This window comes from Echinops telfairi, unplaced genomic scaffold, assembly GCF_000313985.2.
Source record: "Echinops telfairi isolate 266 unplaced genomic scaffold, ASM31398v2 ScPeMD7_2291;HRSCAF=2852, whole genome shotgun sequence".
Classification (NCBI taxonomy): domain Eukaryota; kingdom Metazoa; phylum Chordata; class Mammalia; order Afrosoricida; family Tenrecidae; genus Echinops; species Echinops telfairi.
In genome coordinates, this window is record NW_022106189.1 from 31,496,610 (window position 1) to 31,517,945 (window position 21,336).

General features: G+C 45.0%; 1 protein-coding gene and 1 non-coding gene across 2 annotated transcripts in view; one reads left to right on the forward strand and one right to left on the reverse strand.

The window, feature by feature from the left end:
• CDH1 (cadherin 1) overlaps nucleotides 1-13,139 on the forward strand; it is a 77,860-nt gene extending 64,721 nt beyond the window's left edge. The window contains exons 10-16 of the mRNA XM_013005167.2: nucleotides 2,145-2,389; nucleotides 5,848-5,993; nucleotides 7,539-7,763; nucleotides 8,068-8,298; nucleotides 8,984-9,114; nucleotides 10,487-10,630; nucleotides 11,717-13,139. Of these exons, the coding sequence (XP_012860621.1) occupies nucleotides 2,145-2,389; nucleotides 5,848-5,993; nucleotides 7,539-7,763; nucleotides 8,068-8,298; nucleotides 8,984-9,114; nucleotides 10,487-10,630; nucleotides 11,717-11,926 (1,332 nt within the window). The 3' untranslated portion in view covers nucleotides 11,927-13,139. The remainder of the gene's footprint in view (nucleotides 1-2,144; nucleotides 2,390-5,847; nucleotides 5,994-7,538; nucleotides 7,764-8,067; nucleotides 8,299-8,983; nucleotides 9,115-10,486; nucleotides 10,631-11,716) is intronic.
• On the reverse strand, nucleotides 4,404-4,462 carry LOC115870761. The gene has a single exon (XR_004046892.1). It is a non-coding gene; the product is annotated as a small nucleolar RNA SNORD65 (small nucleolar RNA).
• Nucleotides 13,140-21,336: the final 8,197 nt, after the last annotated feature.

A 21,336-nucleotide genomic window follows, 5' to 3' on the forward strand; every position in this document is an offset into this window, starting at 1 on the left:
GAAACACCATCTATGTAATAGCTTCTTTTCCAGCAGCCTTTGCGTAACCCCGACATCTATTTGGTAAATGAGAAGAAAAATATTTCACTGGCCTCTGGTATTTTGCTGGATTCTATTGAAAGTGGGGCAGACATGGCTGCTTTTGACAGATGCTTTGGAATGCCCAAACCCAGGATTTAGGTTGTCATTTGATGTTTGTGAGTTCAGCGCTTAGGAGACTCCTAGGCTCTCCCCAAGCAGGTCTGGTGGCGCAGTGGTTATGAGTTCGGCTCCTACCTGGAAGGTCAGCATTTCAAAACCACCCGCTGCTCCTCAGGAGAAAGACGGGGCTTTCTACTTCCATAAAGAGTTGCAGCCTCAGACACCTACGGGGGCAGTTCTACCCGGCCCTGTGGTGGTATTGTAAGTTGGCATCGATTGCAGGGCAGTGACTGAGTGAGATTTTCCCCAGAACTTTGGCTTCCTTTGAGCCAGTGACTAGGTTTTTCATTTCTGATTTAACCAAAGGGGAAACCTCAATGTTTGATATCAACATTTTTGTTATTATCCTGAGCGCAAACTGGAGAAAGAAGCGAATCTTTTGAGCTGCTACCGTATGCGAGTTGCTTCATAAATTTGTCGCTTATTCGGATAGAACTCTTCTGTTGACCTTGGTGTGAAAACAGCCCACAGGTAAAGCTGCCCAAATCGCATAGCTAGGAAGTGGCCCAGGTAGAATTTGTTGACGGATTCTCAACCCCTTGTTCTAGCCAGGGTGACTCGCAGGATTATGTGTCGGAGAAGCTGTGATGTAAACACGCTTACCAGTCTTGGTTAAAGACATGACTTAATGTGTTTCTGTTTGTTAACTGGGGTTTGCAGTTTGTTACTTCATATAGCTCTTCTCCCCTTTATTTGCCATCTTGGTTCTCAACTGCAGTGTTACTCATTGGGAGCTTTAAAACATGCCAGCACTCAGAAAGTGCCCTCAGGGAGTCTGCACTTATTGGCTGTTGTTAGCTCTTTATGAGTCTACCCCAGACTCACTATGGGCCCTCCATGCACGACAAGATTGACCTGTTGCAATCATAGGGTTTTCATTGGCTGGTTTTTGTTTTGTTTTTTTAATAAGTCACTAGGCCTTTCTTGGTGGTCTTAATTGGCCCAGAAGGCATAGTGAAGCCTGTTTCGCCTCTTAGCAGCATGCAAGCCTCCACTGACGGCTGGGTGGTGCCTATGCTTAAGGTACATTGGCTGAAAATGGTTTCCCGTGAACAAGGGGAGATTTGTCTTCAGCAACTGCTTTAGGACTGTAGTATGGGTTTTTTCTTTAAAAAAGCTTAACTCTCTGCCTTTGAGTTATAATTCTGACTTATAGCAAACATAGGCCAGAGTAGAACTGTCCGTATAGGTTTCCAAGACTGTAACTCTTTACAGGAGTAGGAAGACTGTCCTTTCACCCAGTGTAGCCTTTAAAAGTCCCCATTTGTTCTTGTTACTGCAGCCAGGTTTGAGATCTACTCATATTCTCACCTGTCTCGGGCCCTTCAGAGAAGTAGGACCAACAGGGGACACACAGTGATTTATTTTAAGGAATTGGCTCACATAACTGTGCGGGGTTGTAAATTCCAAATCTACCAGCAAGCCAGGCTGGAAAGAAACTATTCTGTGTTGTCATCTTGACAGAGGATGTACACTGGTACAGACAGGAACTGGAAACAGAGAATCCAGCATAGATGATCTCCTCAGGACCATTGCTGAGAGTGGTGATACCAGGAGGATGGAGGGAGGGTGGGGTGGAAAAGGGGAACCGATTGCAAGGATGTGCATGTAACCTCCTCCCTGGAGGATGGACAACAGAAAAGTGGGTGAAGGGAGATGTCGGACAGTGTAGGATATCACAAAGTAATTTATAAATTATCAAGGGTTCATGAGGGTGGGGGGAGCGGGGAATGAGGGGGGAAAATAAGGAGCTGATACCAAGGGTTCAAGTAGAAAGCAAATGTTTTGAGAATGTTGATGGCAACAAATGTACAAATGTGTTTGACATAATGGATGTATGTATGGATTGTGATAAGAGTTGTACGAGCCCCCAATAAAATGATTTAAAAAATACTATAAAGTATATTTTATCCCTTGTGTTTTTTTTTGTTGTTGTTCTTTAGGGCTTAGATTTTGAGGCCAAGCAGCAGTACACTCTCTTTGTGGCCGTGGAAAATGTGGACCCCTTTACAGTCACTCTTCCCACCTCGACAGCCACAGTGACTGTAAACGTGGTGGATGTGAACGAAGCTCCCATTTTCATGCCTCCTGTCAAGAAAGTGGAAGTGTCCGAAGACTTTACCGTGGGCCAGGAAATTACATCTTATACTGCCCAGGAACCAGACAAGTTTATGGAACAAAAGATATCGTAAGTGTAAAGGTTTTTCCGTGCATGTAGCGACTATATCCCTCTAGGGAAAAAAAATTGACAAGACACAAAGGAAAACGAACACCAGTTCTACAGTTTCTGTATACAATTCAGTGCTATTGATCACTTTCTTCCACCCGCCTCAGGTCCACAAAGTTCACAAGCCTCACATTGCAGACACTCCTCCCGCTCCTTCCGCTGCTGCTGCCTGTGAACAGAGTTCTGGTGCAACCATGCTCACTCCCCTCTCATTAGCAGGACGTGCTCCTCTCGTTAACATAAACTCACTGGCCCCTAAGAGCTTTAGCGTATCTTTTGAGTTATTGTTAATTTGATCCCATATAGATGGTATTTAAAAGTGCATACTGCTCAAGGTAGACCGTTCTTACGAGTTAGAGTAAACTATTGTTCCGTCTTAAGAAGACTTGAGGGGACCTATCCAAGAGCCTCTCAGGACATGGCTGAGAAGAGGCTGCCCTGATTGAAGAATTGTATTCTGAAAGTTCTTGAACCTGAATTGTAACCTGTTGCTTCCCTAATTCATGAACCTCATACTTTGAGGAGGGGGAGGAGTTCAATCACCCTCCATGTTCCAGAAAGTCCGCGAGAATTTGAAATGCTATTCTGCTGGACTCTTCAATGCAGTTTTTGATGAAAATGTACAGAAATGGCAGCTTTTGGTTGTTCCGGTCTTGTGGCAAAGGAGGCAATTGTTCATGGTAGCAATTAGCCACATGTTTCCTATCCTCTTCCCATTCCTGATTATCCTCCCTGTGTTGCTACAGATGAGTAGACTGCTTGTGCCTTGGACAACTGCTTTTAAGCATGTAAGCCCCCAGCACTATTCAGAGGTAGAACAGAAGTACTAAACATGTTATTGCGTAAATTTACTTGCTGTCCCATGAAACCATGACCCTAAACCTCTACACCAAGGAACCAAATCCCATGAGATGCTGGATTGTATATAAGCAACCTTAGCAGGTGTTCTCTTTTTTGCTCATGATTGTACATATATGTGTCACACAACTCTTGCCAATTCAACCATTAAAGGTATCCATCTTACAGCAATTAAAATAATCGCGTGTGCAACCCTGTCCTTAACCCTGTGATTTTTAAAACTCACTTTCTCTGCCATCGGGTCAGTGCCCTCTCATAACGACCCTATAGGGCAAGATAGAACTGCCCCTCTGAGTTTCTGAAACTGTCACTCTTTTGGGGGAGGAAAAAGCTGTGGTTTTCCCTCAAGGGTAGTTTCGAACTGCTGACTTTGAGGTTTGCAGCTCAACACACTTAACCACTGTGCCACCGGGACTCTTAGTTTTCCATCACTGGTCACCACCAATTACTTTAGTTTTCATTACATATGCCCTTTCCTGTGTTTCTGATGTACGGGAGGTCACCCAATGTTTGTCCTTTGAGGGTTGGCTCACTTCCCTCAGCATAATGTCCTCACACGCCATTCACACTGCGGCACGGCTGACAGCTTCATGTCATTGTACGTGTGTGTGCAGCACCTCCTGTTCACCCACTTGTCTCTTGGTGGCCATTGAGCTTGTTTTGACCTTTCAGCTGGCAGGAACAGTGCAGCCTGGGTATACAGGGCTCGTTGTGAGTCTTGGCTTTCAAGCCTGTCCTTTTTAAAAAATATACATAATATTTACCCCATAGCACTTTCTCATCATTAGCATGTTCAAGACCCTGCTATTGTGTGCTTTACTTCATTATTTATTTATTTTTAATTGGCCATTTTATTGGGGGGGTTCTTACAAACCTTGTAACAATCCAGCATTCAGTAGTTTTAAGCACACTTGTACATATGTTGTTACCAACATTTCCAAAACAATTTCTTCTACTCGAGCCTTTGGTATCAAAGGTATCAGCTTGTACATATGTTGTTACCAACATTTCCAAAACAATTTCTTCTACTCGAGCCTTTGGTATCAAAGGTATCAGCTCCTCTTTTTTCCCCCTCCCTCCCCCACTCTCCCTCTCAATGACACTTTTAAACTTTTTTTTTCTCTCCACCATACCATCTGCCAGTAATTCCAGCTATTTTAGGTTATTTCATCACATGAATCACTTTTAAACTTTTAAAATTGACCTCATTTTATTCTCTTAGCACATTTTTAAAAATCGTTTTATTAGGGGCTCATACAACTCTTATCACAATCCATACATACATCAATTGTGTAAAGCACATTTGTACATTCATTGCCCTCATCATTCTCAAAATATTTCCTCTCCACTTAAGCCTCCGGCATTAGGTCCTCATTTTTCCCCTCCCTCCTAGCTCGCCACTCCCTCATGAACCCTTGATAATTTATAAATTATTATTTTGTCATATCTTGCCCTGCCTGACGTCTCTTAGCACATTTTGTTCATCAGTTCCTTTTTAAAAAATTTTTTTCCAGTTGAATTAATATCTCTAATCTTCATTTTTGAGATGAGTTTTGACTTTTTCTTAATTTTACTTCCCGAGTTTCATTGACTCTCATGTCCTGCTTCACTTTCTTTGGGTCCGTTTCTTCCTTCCTTTCTTTTTAAAAATACTTTTATTGGGGCCTCTTACATCTCATCACAATCCATACATTCCTCCAATGTGTCAAGCATATTTGCACGTATGCCGCCATCATCATTTTCAAAGCATTCTCTTCCCACTTGAGCCCCTGATAACAGTTCCCCATTTGGTTTATTTCTTTCTTTCTTTTTAAATTTTATTTTTATCCTCTTTCTCCTGCCTTACGATATTTCCTTATCTCTCTAGTCATCCCTTCTGGATCTAATGTGCTTTCTTTCTTTGGGGTCTTTTGGTGAAGTAGAAATAGACTTTGTTTCAAAATTATATTATCTGTTAATTCCATTTCTTCACGAGCTTCTTGAAGCTGCCTTAAGATTTTGGTGTTATATATAGCTTAATGCTTCTCCTCTTTTCCAACTTCTGAGCAGCCACAATCACGTAAATCACAGCCACAGATACTGAAAATACACCCGGAGGTGAACCAACAGCCTGTCACCTTGCACAAAAAAGATGACGACTCTTCTTTGGAAGCTGGGTTTGAAGGCGCGTGTAGCACCCCTGGGTGGCGAATAGTACCCTCAAAGGAAAGAACCGTGTGGGCAGGACCACTGGAAGGCGGCACCTCTGTGTTCCGTCAGTCGTAGTGTGATTTCCAGAAGTAGGACAGGCCTTCCTCATGGCGTCTTCTCACCCTTCTGAGGAACACTGATTCCTGCCTGTTGGCATCGACTGTAGCACAAACCGTCAAAATGCTCGCAAGCGCGTCCAGTGAAAGGTGTGAATTTATAGTGAGAAAGCAAATTTGGCAAAACGTTGAGCAAGGCAAGCCTTTTGTAGGTTGGATGTTTTTCAGAATAGCACTGTGAAACCCGGTGTGTCCCTGAAGAGGAACCGTCCTGGCTGCGGTGCCTGTTCTCAGCCAGACTTCATGTCTTTCCAGGTATCGAATCTGGAGGGACTCTGCCAACTGGCTGGAGATTGATTCAGAGACGGGGGCCATTTCCACCCGGGCCGAGCTGGACAGAGAGGCCGAGGACCACGTGAAGAACAGCACATACACAGCTCTCATTATCGCGACCGATGATGGTAAGGCCTTGCTTGGGTCTTCGCTGCCTCCCTTTTCTCATTAGCTGGTCTCTCTGCTCCCTGCCATTCTTTGGACGCCTGAATTCCTCATTTCCCTTTGTTCTTTGTTAAACAAAAGACACACACCTGCATTCTCACCGTCAAATTCAAACAATTTGAGTCAAGCCGAAGTTCCTCTTAATTATCTCCCTTCCACATCTACACCTCATTCCTGCCCTGTGGGAGCCAGGTTACCTGGCTTCGTGGCCCACGTCCAAGTTAACCACTTTGGTGACTAGGACCTCATTGTTCAATATGTTATGGCCTTCGCTCCCTTTTATCCGACAAATGGGGGCAACAATATTATCTTACGTGGATTAAATGTGTCAGCCTGTGTTCAAGTGCCGGGAAGAGTATGTTCCACATCAGACGTGTCCGATAAGCGCTGTCTTTTTTATTATCATTATCATCGTGTCTCTCTGCTCCTTTCTTCTTAAAGCCTTCTTTGTGATTTAGGTGAAAGTTTACCCAAGCAAATTTGTTCTCCAGACAGACCGTTCCATGGGTGCCATCCCAGGAGGGTGGTGGCATGCTCCCCAGATACACCTTGTGTCCCCTTTTTCGCCCTTCAGTTCCCCTGCCCCTCCTTGCTTTTGTGCACATGTTACCAGGTTAGTCTCTTGTATGTCACTGTGCCCCCAGGCAGGGAGCCCTGGTGGTATAGTGGTTATGAGTTGGGCTGTGATCTGCATGGTCGGCAGTTCAAAACTACCAGCAGCTCTTCGGGAGGCAGACTTGGCTTGCTAGTCCCGTAAACATTACAGTCTCGGAAACCCACGGGGTCGCTATGAGTCATTGTTGACTCGGCAGTGAGTTTGGCTTTTGGTTTGGGTGTCCCATATGTTTTATTTTATATATGACTATATAGGTAACATACACAAGTAGACTTACGTACTCTTATGTGATTATTTCCACTAATACAAGCACGTACACCTGCCCCTGACAAACAGGTAAAACACATCTAACCTTTGATCACAACCGTAAATACTGTGGAAATAAAATGAGAACTGGCGGAGAGCCTCTTTAATCAGAACCAACCCAAACCCCACAAAACTCACTTCCATTGAGCCACTTCCGGCTCATAGTAACTCTTCTTGACAGACTGCCTTTCTTGGTATCTAGTTTGTAAATCTTTGCAGGAGCTGTCTGTCTGTCTCCCTTAGAGCAGCTGGTGGGTTTGAATCACCAATCTTGTGGTTCACAACACTTTCAACCCACTGAGCTTCCAGGGAGCCTCTTGGTGGAGTTAAAATGTAATGGATGAGTAAAAATCACAAGGAGGAAACGGAGGAGGGTGTTCTCAGTGTGAGGAATCATGAGAGACCTGCTCACCTAGGACAAAGATGCCCTAGGGATTAGGGGGGCAGCAAAATGGGGGGTGGGGGGGCTGTGGCCCGTTGATTGGCAACTGAAAAACTGGATTAAATTGGGCTTGCGTTGATGGAAAGCAGTGGTGATTCTTGAATGTTTCCCGAGCTGCGATATTCCTTCTGTAATTTCCTTTAGGTTCTCCCATCGCAACTGGCACAGGAACCCTTATCCTGATCCTCTCTGATGTGAATGACAATGGCCCCATACCAGACCCTCGCAAGATGGACTTTTGCCAGAGGGACCCACAGCCCCATACCATCAACATCATCGATCCCGATCTTCCACCCAACACTTCCCCATTCAGAGCAGAACTGACGCATGGGGCCAGTGTCAACTGGTCCATTGAATACACAGATGCAGGTAATTGATGGTGCCACAATTTTGGAAACTTTGCTTTGATTCCCATGATTTCTGTTTTCTTCATTCGGTTCGGAATTTCTCTTCTCCACTTTATTTTGTTTGATACTCTTTCCCTCTGCAGTTGAGCCATTCCACAAAGGCTGGCTCTTCCCTCCCGTCTCCCCTTTCTGATAACTGACTCTGTGACATACTCTTTAGCTATCTAATGCCTTTACACTTTACTCACCTTTGGAGCCTGTTTACTTTCGTAATGATCTTATTCGAGAATCCACGGTTCCAGCTCAGATTTTTGTTGCTTCTCCAGCCCAAGAATCTCTCATCTTGATGCCAAAGGGCCATTTAGAGCTGGGCGACTACAAAATCAACCTCAAGCTCACGGATAACCAGAACAAAGACCAGGTGACCACCTTGGATGTGCTGGTGTGCGACTGCAAAGGGGCTGTCAACAACTGTAAGAGGACTGTGGCGTTGGCCGAGGCAGGCCTGCCGGTCCCTGCTATCCTGGGGATTCTTGGAGGGATCCTCGCTTTCCTGAGTAAGTGTCGCTCTTGAACTTCAATGATTGGGCTTGGTTTGTTGGTTTGTTTTTGTGACTTAGGTGGGCGGTTTACATCTCAGCTCATTGTTGTGCATTCAACAACTGAAATGACCGATTAACCTGTTTCCGCCCTCTACTCTTCCCCCCAATCTCCTCCTTGTGGTCTGTCTTTCCAGTATCTGTCTCTGTCCCTATGACCTGATGTCTTCTCTCTCCATGGCCCACTCAGCCTCTTCACCTTTCCCCTGTCACATCAGCCACACTCCTGCCTCGAAGCTTTGCGTTACAATCTCCTCTGACTGGAAGACTTGCCTCAGATGCTGGGAAATGGTTGCAATTGGTTTAAGTTCCCGTTAAATGCCCATTCAAATTTATATAGAAGTGCCTACCGTGTTATACTGAGTGAGCCCCAATGTCACTACGGTTAAGGTGCTCAGCTGCCAGCTAACCAAGTGATTCGAACCCACCAGGTGCATTGTCCAGTCACTCGATGGTGGCGGGCCGTGTTGACTTGTGCACATGAGCTTTAGGGATGTGAGTCTTTTCATGTGGACTGACTCTCCTGGAAGTGCTTTCAAGAGAGTCGACAGTTCTCCAAGGAGGCGGTGGGGGCCGTGATAGCTTCTTCTGAGCTGCTTTCCCGTGGCTCGTCTTGCTCTCATGTACTCTCTCTCCTACCCAGTCCTGATTCTGCTGCTCCTGCTCTTTGTTCGGCGGAGAAGAGTGGTCAAGGAACCCTTACTGCCCCCAGAAGATGACACTCGGGACAATGTTTATTACTACGATGAAGAAGGAGGTGGAGAAGAGGACCAGGTGGGACACTGAAGAATGTCTCTATGTAGAATAAGTGATATCAAGACATCAGACATTTGAGATAACTCTGTGTCACTTAAGCACTGTGTCTTCAGGGTCTTACCCCCAAAAATAAACATCGTCACTGGCCATCACCATCAACATGACTACAGCTAAGATTGAGTGATCACTGACTGCGCTCCACTCAAATGAATGAGCGGGAGACAGCAGTTAAATAATCCATCCAGGGCCGTACAACTAGGAAACGGCAAACCTGCTTGTCTGACTCTAGAGCCTAAACTAAATCAAAGTATCTCTAACATAATTTTTTTTCCGCGAGTTCTTTGGCTGGGCCAAATGGTTTTACTCTTTAGGGGATGTTATATCTAGATCCTATTTATTTTCCCCTGATTTTAGAGATAATCTTAACTGGTCCTACCCTGGAGTTTTCCAAGGAACTTTTGAGGCTTCGAGAGCATTCCTTATGTGGAAAGGAAACCATGCGTCCTTTCCCCAGAGTCTTACATTTGTTAGCAAGGCTTGCTGTATACTAAGTCTGGTGAGTACAGAGAACTCTGAGATTTCATGAAGTTTCGAAGCCAAGACACCGTCACTACAATAAAACGATACTAGGGTTACCCAGAATCTCAGGAGCCCACAAAAGTAGCTTATTTTTCCTCATGCTTTTGTGGATTAGCTGGAGCTCAGCTGATCCAAACTAGATAGTTCTGACTTGATGCTAAACTACAAGCTGGGTCCAGGACTCTGGATGTAATTCTCATCTCTCTCTACTAGCAGGCTTATATAAAACACACTTCAAGTCTTTGCCTGTGTTGTGTTAGCTAGCACCCTATTGGACAAGGCACCTCATGTGGCCCAAGAGCAACGGGAACAGATATATACCTGTGTGCTTCCTCCACAATAAGACCAAAGCAAGTGACATGACAATTGGTTCATTGATGGAGATACATTCTTCCCACCGAGGCAAGAATTGGGAAAGGAGTGAATATTTCCTGAATGTTATTCTGCCACAAACACCCTATGAAAAGTTAATAACGCAGCACAACATACCATATATACTTGAGTATAGCTGACTTGAATATCAGCCGAGGCAACTAATCTTACCACAAAGACTGCATAGAAAATGTGCTGGAAAAACTTATACATGAGCATATATGGTATATCTGTCCCAAGAGGTGCTGTGGTGTTTGTTTCATATTCTTTGTTCTTCGTGCTACTGAGGCACGTCCAGTTCAAAGGAAACGTGCTGGCAAATAGCTTACAGTTAAGGCATCCAGTACCATGATCAGTACACCCAATCCTTTATGGTTATTCTAAATGCGACCGTTTCTTGAGACCACCTTTTAACCCTTGGGTGTCCTCTTCTCCCAAGGACTTTGACCTGAGCCAGCTGCACAGGGGCCTGGATGCTCGCCCTGAAGTGATCCGCAACGATGTGGCACCAACCCTCATGAGCGTCCCCCAGTACCGTCCCCGCCCTGCCAACCCGGATGAGATCGGAAACTTCATTGTCGAAGTAAGGGGGCAGGGCCAGCAGCGGTGTGTGTGCCTCCTTCCTGACCCGAGGGAAGGGCAGCTGTGTCAGAAAAGAGAGGAGTCTCTAGACTTGACCAGGCTTCACCTCAGCTGACCCCTACCGTCCCCTTCTTCTTCTTTTTAAATCTGTGTCCCAGCCTAATTTCAGAACAAATAGAGCCTTGAATTGCTCTCGATGACTTTGCAAAGTTCCTATGGTAAAAGTAGGAGTTGCTAGAAAGGATTTAGTGGAAATAGAAATCAAATTCAAGAGCTTCCAAGGAGGTCGGTTTGGGCTCCCTGCAGTCTGAGTCTGGGTGGAGAAGGCTTGTTAAGTGTGTGTCTTGGTTTGCTCAGAAGGCCAGACAAGGAGCATCCATGTTGTGTGTGTCAGAAACTTCCTCAGCTCTGCGGACCAGTGGTTCTAAATAAATAGGAATGGACTCGCCTCACGTAATCAGAAGGCCTAGAAAGAAAGGCCCCTGTATTCTGGCCACTGGGTCCTATGAGAAAATTGGGGTGGGAGGAGGGCTGGACAGGCACCTTCCACCATCTTCGTAGATGACACTTGGGTTCAGACCCTCCCCGCCACTCACAGTCACTGTCATGCTCATGTCATGCCGTGTGATCAAAGCCTTTTCTGTTGTTGTTGTTGCCTTTTTTCTAAGTGGAAATAATCCATAAAATGATGTTTTTAAATCAAAAAAGGAGAAAATAATCCATTAGTTGTTTTGGAAAGTACAAATTCTGAGTACAAAGAAAACTCACTGTTTTTAGCCTTCATCCTGATTTCTGGCAGAAGGGCCCCACCTTGACTCATGAACCGCCCATCCTAATTGGATGATGCCCATATCTAATTTACCATGTCGACTGGGGGTAGGGGTGGGGGTGGGGGAGCTCTCTGTATTTTCATTGAACTCTTATCAGGCCTGTGTTGTCGAAGCTGACCTTGTTAGCATGCATCGCTCCGTGCTGGTACACAGAAAGGCTCCATTGTTGTGTCCTGCGTGGCTCGTGAGCACACCGGAGATGACGCGTAGTGTGCGGCTCCTTTCCATTGAAAGCTCTTGTCCCCCTTCCTCTTTAGAACCTGAAGGCTGCCGATAGCGACCCCACGGCTCCCCCGTACGACTCTCTGCTGGTGTTCGACTATGAAGGAAGTGGTTCCGAAGCGGCCAGTCTGAGCTCCCTGAACTCCTCGGAGTCGGACCGAGACCAGGACTACGACTACTTGAACGAATGGGGCAATCGCTTCAAGAAGCTGGCCGACATGTACGGAGGCGGCGAGGATGACTAGGGGACTTACCGAGGAGGAGAGCGAGCCATCCCCACACCCCTGTGACGACAGAACACGCAGAAGGAACGTCCCTCTTGGTTTTCAGCTCCCTTCACTTGCGATGAGTTCTGGGCAAGAGAGACCGCAGTCGGTCTTGCGTTAGGATTGCTCTGATTTCTGCTTTGTTATTCGAACCTGTTTGTGTTAGAGAGGCTTTGACTTGTCTCCTGAATCCTTTTTCCTTTCAGCCCTCTCTACATAGTGAGAATGTCGAAAAAGACCCCTAAACTTTTTTACTCTTTCCAAAGAACCGCTGCAGCCTCCGGATGCTGTCCACCCCTCACGGATGGCCCCAGGGTCTCTGTCTCATTTTCAGAAGGAAGGAGGGGTTGATTGCCCTGTTTTTGTTGTTTGGTATACGTGATTTCTTCTTAATTTGTGGGTTGTTTCTCAACACTGCCCTGGTGTCCCATGTCCTAATACCCACGCTTCCTCCTCCTGAATTCCACTGCGCTGAGCCGGACGGGATTCTCTGAGCTGAGTTCAAGACCGCCAGAACTTTCCAGGTCACGGGCAGCGGGTCTTAACACTGGCTAGATCTCCACTGGGGACTACTGCATACGTTCAAGACCCTTGACCTATTTTTTATTTTGTATGTAACTTGAAACAGGCACCTACCTATCCATTGACTGGCTTTGAGTAGGAATGTGTGTGATGTGAATGTCATTGTGGGGCACACTGCTTCTCAGCAGGGTGCTTTGAGCAGTAACCATGGGGAGTCTTCAAGTGCCACTTAATTTTTAATGTGGAACAAAATCACTGGAACAAAATCAGTGACATGTTCAAGACTTAGAATAGTGCCTAAAGTGCTGTAGCCAAAATCGGAAGCCAGCGATGAAGAGCAGACTGGATGTGCAGAGTGAGAGGGTGAGGGCTTGAGGTGGGTGGAGGTGGGTTCAGTGTTGAACCTGGCAGTTGGGTAGACTGATGTTGTGGGTGGCCGAGAGGTGGGTCTACTCATATCTGTGAACATTCTTCCAGAATGGAAACATCTCAACATATTTCTTCCCAGGATGCTTATACTCTGTACCCGAAGCGCAGACTTCCCAAGTGCCTGCTTTTGGTCAGGTCTACAGAAAACGCTGGCTGATCTGGGTGCATTTGTCCCAAATTTGAAGTGTGTGTGTAGAAAATGGAGAATATTAGAAAACTCATATTCTTTCTTAGGAGCAGAAAGGGGTGGGGTGGGTGGGAACTTCCCTAAGGGAGGATGTTCAGCAAGAGGAAGTAGGGATGGGATGATGGGGGTCTTTTAAATTCTCCAAAGGAGAATTTTCAAGAAACTTTTGACAACCACATGAAAGAGCCCTTTAAATTGCTTTACTGTCTGTTGGCTGTTTTTTTTTTTTTTTTAAGGCAGGAAAAAATGTTATCTTTGCAATCACACCTCAGAATTGTCTTGATTTTTTGCATTTTCTCTAATGTAGTTTTTTTGTAGAGAATGTCCCCATACTTTTGTTTGAGTGTAAATGTTTGTGGGTGCTGATAATTTTGTATTATCTTTGGGAGTGGAGTAGGAACGCAACTCAAACTGAGATAATTCTTGAAGATGCATTTTTATAAATTTTATTAAATAAATTTGTTAAATCCTTGCTGAACTGTTTTATTTCATCACACCACAGGGAACTTGGTCAAAACCAGGAGAAAGACACTTCCTATGGAAACGACTTCTTCAGAACTCCCTGTCATTCTAGTGGAGGCACAGTGGAGACATGACATTCACAAGCCCATCCTTCCAGGTGGCCTGGGTGAAATCAATACAATCCCACCTCAATGGAGCATTACTCTGGGCTGAGCTGAGGGACAGACCATGTTCCAAGCAACATCCATTCAATTAGCAAAATTCATGGAGGTTGTGAGGGTCAATATAAGTCAGCGGTTTTCCACCAGAGAAGATTGTAATTCATTCCCACTCACTCAGGAGGTGTAAACAAATTTCTGGAGACACAGCTGGGGAGGAGTGTTGCTGTCAACTGTCATCTGATCAAGGCCAAGGGTGTTGCTAAACACCAACACACAAGATTGTCCCCATGGCAAAGATACATCCAGCCCCAAATATCAATGCTACCACTGTTGAGAAACTGGTAGACACCTGTAACTTCTTTCTGCTGGAGGCTGTCAAAGCACAATCTGACCAATAGCATCATTTGAAGTTTTATTAGGTTCAGATTCATGGGTAGGGGAGCATCATTCCTCTAAGAAAATGCCACCCCCAACCCCCCAACAAAGACAGGTTGGAAGTTTATATTGATAACAGGGAAAAGGGATAGGAATTTTGGACAGTACAATGTTTCCTTTATCCCCCTTATACCTTGAGATAGGAGCCCAGTGGCCTAGCAGGTTCACATTGGTTCAAAACCACCTGCCACTCAGAGGAAGAACAATGAGACTTTCTATTCCCGTAAGTAGGTCCACTCTCAGAAACCCACAGGGACATGCTACCCTGTGCTGCAGGCGCACTGTGCGTCAGAATTGGCACAATGGCAGTGATTTTATTTGAGTTATCTTGGGGCTGCAGCTGGCTATTTTTATCGAGTCAGGCAAAAGTCAAGTATGCAGAGCAGTAATTCAAACTTAGCAGGTGCCTATGGCCAGTTGAATGTCAACTTGGGATATCTTAGCTGTGTGCCAACAAAACCGTCCTCTTCAGGGATCCAGGAGTCTGCGTGTGTGAGGCCCCTGTGACGAATTTTCAGTCCAAGCCTAAGTTCCAAGTCCTTTCTTTGGGTTTAAGAACATTTTCATTAAAAATAGAAACAGAGTTGAATGGACTGTGATAGTTAGGTTTTTTGGTGCCAACATCATACCAGAAAGCAGATATGGGTGGAATCTAGTCTGCCAGTTACCCAGCCTGATGGTACCTCCTGGTGGGTGTGGCCTTCTCATAAGGAGGATCCTGGGAACTTCCTTTCTCTCTCTGCTTCACCGTTCTGTTGGCGAGCCAGGAGTTGAGACCTGGCAGAGCTTTGTGATACTACCATTGGATCCACAAGACTGCACCCACCAGCCTGTGATAGTCCATTGCATGTAGCTGCATGTGTCTGAAAAGGGATTTATGGACTAGTATAGGACGTAGGGACTTGGTTTGGACTGAGCTGGGATGTTTTCTTGATATCCAATTACTCCTTGATATAAAACTCTTATCCATAGATGAGTGTCAACGAATTTGTTTCTCTAGTCAACTGGGGCAAATACGTGGACGAAGGAAGGAAGAGAGAAAAAGACAAGATGCTAGAGGAGACCAACCATTTATAGAGCATCTGCTACATTCAAGTGGGCTGTCCCAGGAGGGAACCTTCTGCAAGTTTCAGCATGACTTCTGAAAAAGACTCAGATTGGACCCTGGAGACTGAGAAGTCTAGAGAACAATTCACCCCTTTCTGTCTCGAGAAGTGCTGCATTGGACTCTGCCTCGTTCAAATCCTGGCCCTGTCCTAGGTTTGAGCTTTGGCAAGATTCCATACATACCTATAAAATAAAGGAAAATGTGCCTACCTCAAAGGGTTGTTGTGGATACTAAATGAGTTTATTTATATGAAGCATTTGGAAGAATACTTGACCTAACTAATCCACTGTCATTGAGTTGATTCCGGCTCACTGTGATTCTATAGGATTTGATAGGACAGTAGAGCTCCCTAGGGTTTCTTAAGTTATACGTCTTTACGGGGATACAAACAGCCTCATCTTTCTCCCAAGGCATGACTGGTTCAAACTACTAACCTTGGGGTTAACAGCTCAACATTTAACCCACTATCATAGTGCTGTTAGATATTTTTATTATTAGTGTCGGGCATGAGCAACTTCAATCAAGGTTTTGGGTGTGGTTTTTTTTGTTTTTGTTTTTTTTATTTTTTGGGGTGTTTTTTTTTTCAATCAAGTTTTATGTAATCAAGCCAGCTGCCATCCAATTGATGCTGACGCATGGCAGGCATTTGCATTACCCACTAAGGCACTCCAATTCCTGGTAGTGCCTGTTATAACACAAGTGCTTCATAGATAGGTGTATGTTAAGTATTTGTGTTGTATCTTGAGGTTGGCTTTGAAGGCTGGCTGGCTAAGACTGATTAGGAAGATGTGAGGCACGAAAAAACAAGAAAACAATTGTGTGAGCATAGAAGCCCCTGTGTTGAGAAGAGGATACTGGCAAATGGATGGACCACTTATTTCTATATTGTACATGGGAGGCTGGCTCCACCTTGCTGCCATGTCCAGTACGGTAAGAGGACAGAAAATATTTCATTGTCTGTAGGTTTGATTCAAGGAGCCCTGGTGGTATAGCGGTTACCCATTGGGCTGCAGTCATTCTGGGCGACAGTTCGAAACCCCCAGCAGCTCTGAGGGAGAAAGACTGGGCTTTCTACTCCCATCAACAGTGACAGTGTCAGAAACTCACAGGGGGTTGTGTTTGATTTAGGAGCCGTGGTGGCACTGTCAGGCATCCTCGGGCTGCTACCTTGCAGCCTGCCGGTTCAAACCCACCAGTGGCTCTGTGGGAGAAAGAGAAGTTGGTCTGCCTCTGTAAAGATTGACAAGGCTTTGGAAACCTTACACAGGATTGCTGTCACTCTGAATCTTGTTGATGGCTGGTTGGTTGGTTGGTTTGCGGGAGGGGGGGTGGGGTTGCTCTTAGAAAACTTACTAGGGTTGTTGAGATTGACTCACCCCATGGCAGTGGGCTTGGTTTGGGGTCTTATGTTTGATTTATAAGGGAAATATTTAGACATAGTGCCACTTGTATTTTTGTCCCAGGCCTTAGAAAATCTCAGTGGTGAGTTTTTCCCACAGAAGGCTTTGCATTCATTTCACTAAATGTTTAAGGTTTCAAAATGACCTTGTGAGGGGAGGTAGGGATAACTTTTCCTGAAGGACTTGCTCCCACATGGAACTGCAGCATCGTCGCTAACCACACTGCTTGTGAGAGAGATAGGCAGTCCATAGGTTACATACAAATGAGGTCCTTCCTAGCTGTGTTTGTAGGTAAGTCAAACCAGGTGCATGAGCTTGGCCTTATTTTAGTGCAAGAAAAGGCTCAGCCTCCCTTCAGTGATTTAAAACCTGCAGAGGCAGCAGTTAAAGATGGGGGTGAATGGGTTGTAAGGAGGGTTTGGTTCATCCGTTCAAAGCAATAGCAAATTTACAAAACATGGAAGGGCGAGTAGGACTTTGCGTGTGCCTGAACCTGCAATGAAAAGTGTTTTTATTTTAATAAATCAATTCATTGGAGGCTATTACAACTCTTACAACAACCCATAGATCAATTGTATTGAGCACATTTGTACATAAGTTGCCATCATTTCCAAAAGATTTTCTTTCTACTTGAGCCGTTGGTATCAGGCTCCTCTTTTTTCTCCTCCTGAACCCCTGATAATTTATAAATTACTTTAATTTTCATATTTTACACCATCTGCTGTCTCCCTTCACCCACGTTTCTGTTGTTCATCCCCCGAAAAGTGTTCTAGTTAATGTTCTAGGTGGGTGATTTTCCTTTCAAAAATGTTTTTCAATTTTAAGATGTTTTGGCAGTATTTTACTTGTGAAAAGGGATGGTAGGGGAAAATATAGTGTGTTAATCTGGACTGACTAGAGAAACACATGCATAGACATTCATGTGTATAAGAAAAAGTTTTATATCAAAAAGTAATTGTATATTAAGAAAACATGCTGTCAGATATCCCAGCCCAGACCAAGTCCATATGTCCGATATTATTCCATATGTCCGATAGCAGTCTATGAATTCCTCTTCAGACTCATGCAACAGATTCAATGACGCTGAATGCAGGAAGATTACAGGTAAGTGAGTGGAAAGTCTTGTGGATCCAGTGGTGGTGGAAGCATCCCCGTACTGGCGTGGGGCTCCACGTGGCTCCTCCAGCTCCAGGGCTCTGGCTCCATGTGGCTTGTCAACAGGAATGTCTCTAGCAGGGAGAGTGTGTGTCCCGTCTCCAGGGAGGAAGATCCAGAATCCTCAGGAGAAGGTCATGCCCACACCAAGGCCTCATTGGCTGTGACATTGATTATGACAGGCTAGACTCACCCCTTCTCTCAAGTTGACAGAAGATTGTGTAACTGCCACATACAGATTATATACTATTATGTATCTCTTTTATAGCTGACATTGCTGAGTCCTTGAGAGCAATATGACTAACTCCCCTCCAAGAAACTAAAAAACTCATCGAGTAGATGCCGATTCAGAGCCGCCCACATGTAGGGCAGGGTGAAATTGCCCAAGTAGGTTGCCAAGATTGTAACTCTTCACGGGAGTAGAAAGCCCGTCTGTCTCCCTCCTTACAAAAATAGCTTGCATGAAAAGGGTGTTTACTGAAGGCCATTATCCCGATTAGTTCTGGGTTCAGCACCGGAGGCTACCCAGCTGGCTTTGATGACTTGGTCAGCTGCCATCCCTCAAGTCTCTAATAACGGACTCCTTGTTGGCTGACTTCCAGCCAGTGGCACACACTACGTGGCACTCATTCTACAGACTTCTGTGTGAGAGTCTGGACAAACATGGCTCTCTGCAGAGAGGCAGCAGCCACCTTAGATCAGCGGTTCTCAACCTGTGGGTTGCAACCCCTTTGGGGGTCGAATGACCCTTTCACAGCGGTCTCCTAAGACCACTGGAAAACCCATATTTCCGATGGTCTTAGGAACCAAGACACCGCTCCTCTATCCGTCTCCAGGCGGGTCCGCCCACATGCAGACATGTCCACATAGGAGTAGTCAACGTGAAGACTGCTACCCATACTACACCATGCTTTAAGACAACATTTCATTGACTTGTCATTAGAAATAAATATTTCACAATCTATGACATGGTTTTTGTGATGAAACACTATGCTTTCATGATGTTCCATTTGTAACAATGACAATACATTCTGCATATCATATATTGACATGACGATACATACCAATAGCAAAATGACAGTTATGAAGTAGCAATGAAAATAATGTTATGGTTGGGGGTCACCACCACAAGAGGAACTGTCTTAAAGGGTCGCGGCATGAAGAAGGTTGAGGACCACTGCTGTAGGTCGTAGTGGAACTGCCCCCTCGGGGTTCCAAGGGATACATCTGGACAGAAGCTGACTGCCAGCCACATCGTCCTCTTGCAGGGCTGTGGGGGAGCTCCACACCACCACCCTTTTTGCTTGCAGGCGGGTGCTTATCTTGCCTCACCAGGACCCTCTCTCCAGGTACTCAAATGAAAGGCATGAAACCCACTACATCCAGTGGATTCCGACTCAGCGACCCTATGCGAACTCCACAGGGTTTTGAGACTGCATTTCTGTGAAAGCAGACCGCATCACTGTTCTCCTGCAGACCTACTGGTAGGTTTGAACTCCCGGGCTTTCATTTCCCGGGCACCGCTTAACCCACTGTGTCATCGGGGCTCCTTCAGGTGCCAGAACCCTGGAATTCTCTGCCCAGTGTGACTCAGTGCCCTCCACCAAGGGCCCCTGGCTCCTCCCTGTGGGGCGTGTGTACACGCCTATGCTGAGAGGGGCCAGGTGGTTGCTGCTTGGGGCTGTGTGGAGATCTTGGCCTTGCAGGGGACCCTCCTGATGCCGAGAGAATTAGAGGTCCAAGCTTGCAGGTGGAACACATTTTGTTTCCCAAGACTTCCAGCAGCATGAACTTGGTATGACAAGGACTTAAGAGCAGTCAGTGGTAGGATTCATGTGATTATTCCAATTAATAATTAAATCACACTGCAGTCCTCTGAGGAAATGGAGGTTCACAGCAGGTGGGCTCGAGATAAACTAATCGGATTGGTGTCTCCACTCTTGGGAGAGTGCAGGAAGCTGTGTTCAACATTCCCGCAGACACCTCAAGGAACTGGGGACCTTAGTGCTGGGCTCTGGCAGTGAATTTAAAGTCCAGAAGGAGGGGTTTACACCGATCTAATGACCATTTTAACTATTACAAAAAGATACACTGAAATGTAGTCTATTTCATGCAGTTAATACTTAAATCAGAACAATAAAAGAGGTACACAAAACCAGATCATGTTATAAAGGAGTCCTAAAATGTTAATGAAAAAATAATAACTGGAGAAAACAATTAGACACTAATTTAAAATATGCCCACATTGCTTCTTCTTTTTTTCCTTTCACATTGCTTCCTGATTGGTGTTCTCACTTGTAATATTCTTGGCTTTTATCCAAGCATCATTGGCTGTGTGATTTATTCTTAACCATCTTTTCACTGTAAGAGTAGCATTTCACTCCTTCAGAGATAGCCCAATTAAGTAATAGTTATATTAGAAACAGGTTTGATGTATGGATTGTTATAAGAGCTGTAAGAGCCCCCAATAAAATGATTTATTAAAAAGAAAAAGAAACAGGCAACTTCTTTTCTCTAAACATATGATGTTCATCTTTGAAAACCCCCTTTCCAATTCTGCTGAACTTACAGCAATTGTTCTGACACGATTTTTAGCTCTTTGAACACTTCCAGCAATTGTGTAATTCACTCGTACTATCTCAAGGCTGTAATAGTTGGGTTGTAACACAAAACTGAAATGAGTGACAGCGTGTCACCCTCTGGTTGTTTGGCACCTTTTCTCTTTATGTTTTATGTTTGTTTACTTAAGTAACATGCAAGGGAATAAAAATGTAGTTAGTATTTCATCAAAAGTATACGAGTTTTATGAAATGAAATAAGTATTACAAGCACCGTTCCATTTAATTTTTTTATACCTATGGACAGAATGGACATTACTACCGGTGCTTAGAATACGCTGTTGTGAAAATGAACGTTAAAAGAGTAAGAAATGTGAATTTGTGATTTCCACCTGGGGCCGCCGCCCAGCCGCAGGGAGAGAACCCTGATTATAAGTGCCATTTTAGCAACCGGTTCGCCGAACTCAACAACCAAATACCAGGTATTAATTTTCCACTGAGTGCCACCACTACCTGAGAGCGTAGTGGACATCTCGGGAAGGAAGGCCAGGCATGCCGAAGGACTAGTCCTCAGAAACACTCGTGTTTGCAACGTATCTTGTCAGACAACTTACGGTTTGAACCCCTCAAATATTTGTAGCAATTACATTCACAATGGAGACCTGCTTGTATATAGAAAGATACATTTTATCTCACCATGCCGCTTATAAAGAAAGGTCGACCAGGCTTGGTTGGCCACCGTTCTGCCTATTCAAATGTATTCATTTAAAGTAGACGCAAACATCCGCCCCTCTTGAGAAAACCCGTATACTTTTATGATAAATAGCCGCTTTCTTCCTCTTTGCAGAGGAGTTGATGATCATCTTGCGTTTCTGAATGGTGCGTAAAGGTAGAATGTGCTAGCTATGGTTTAAAACTTTCCAGGGGAGGTGAGTGGGCGGAGTAACGCGTGAAAAGGGGGCGTTGCCCGCC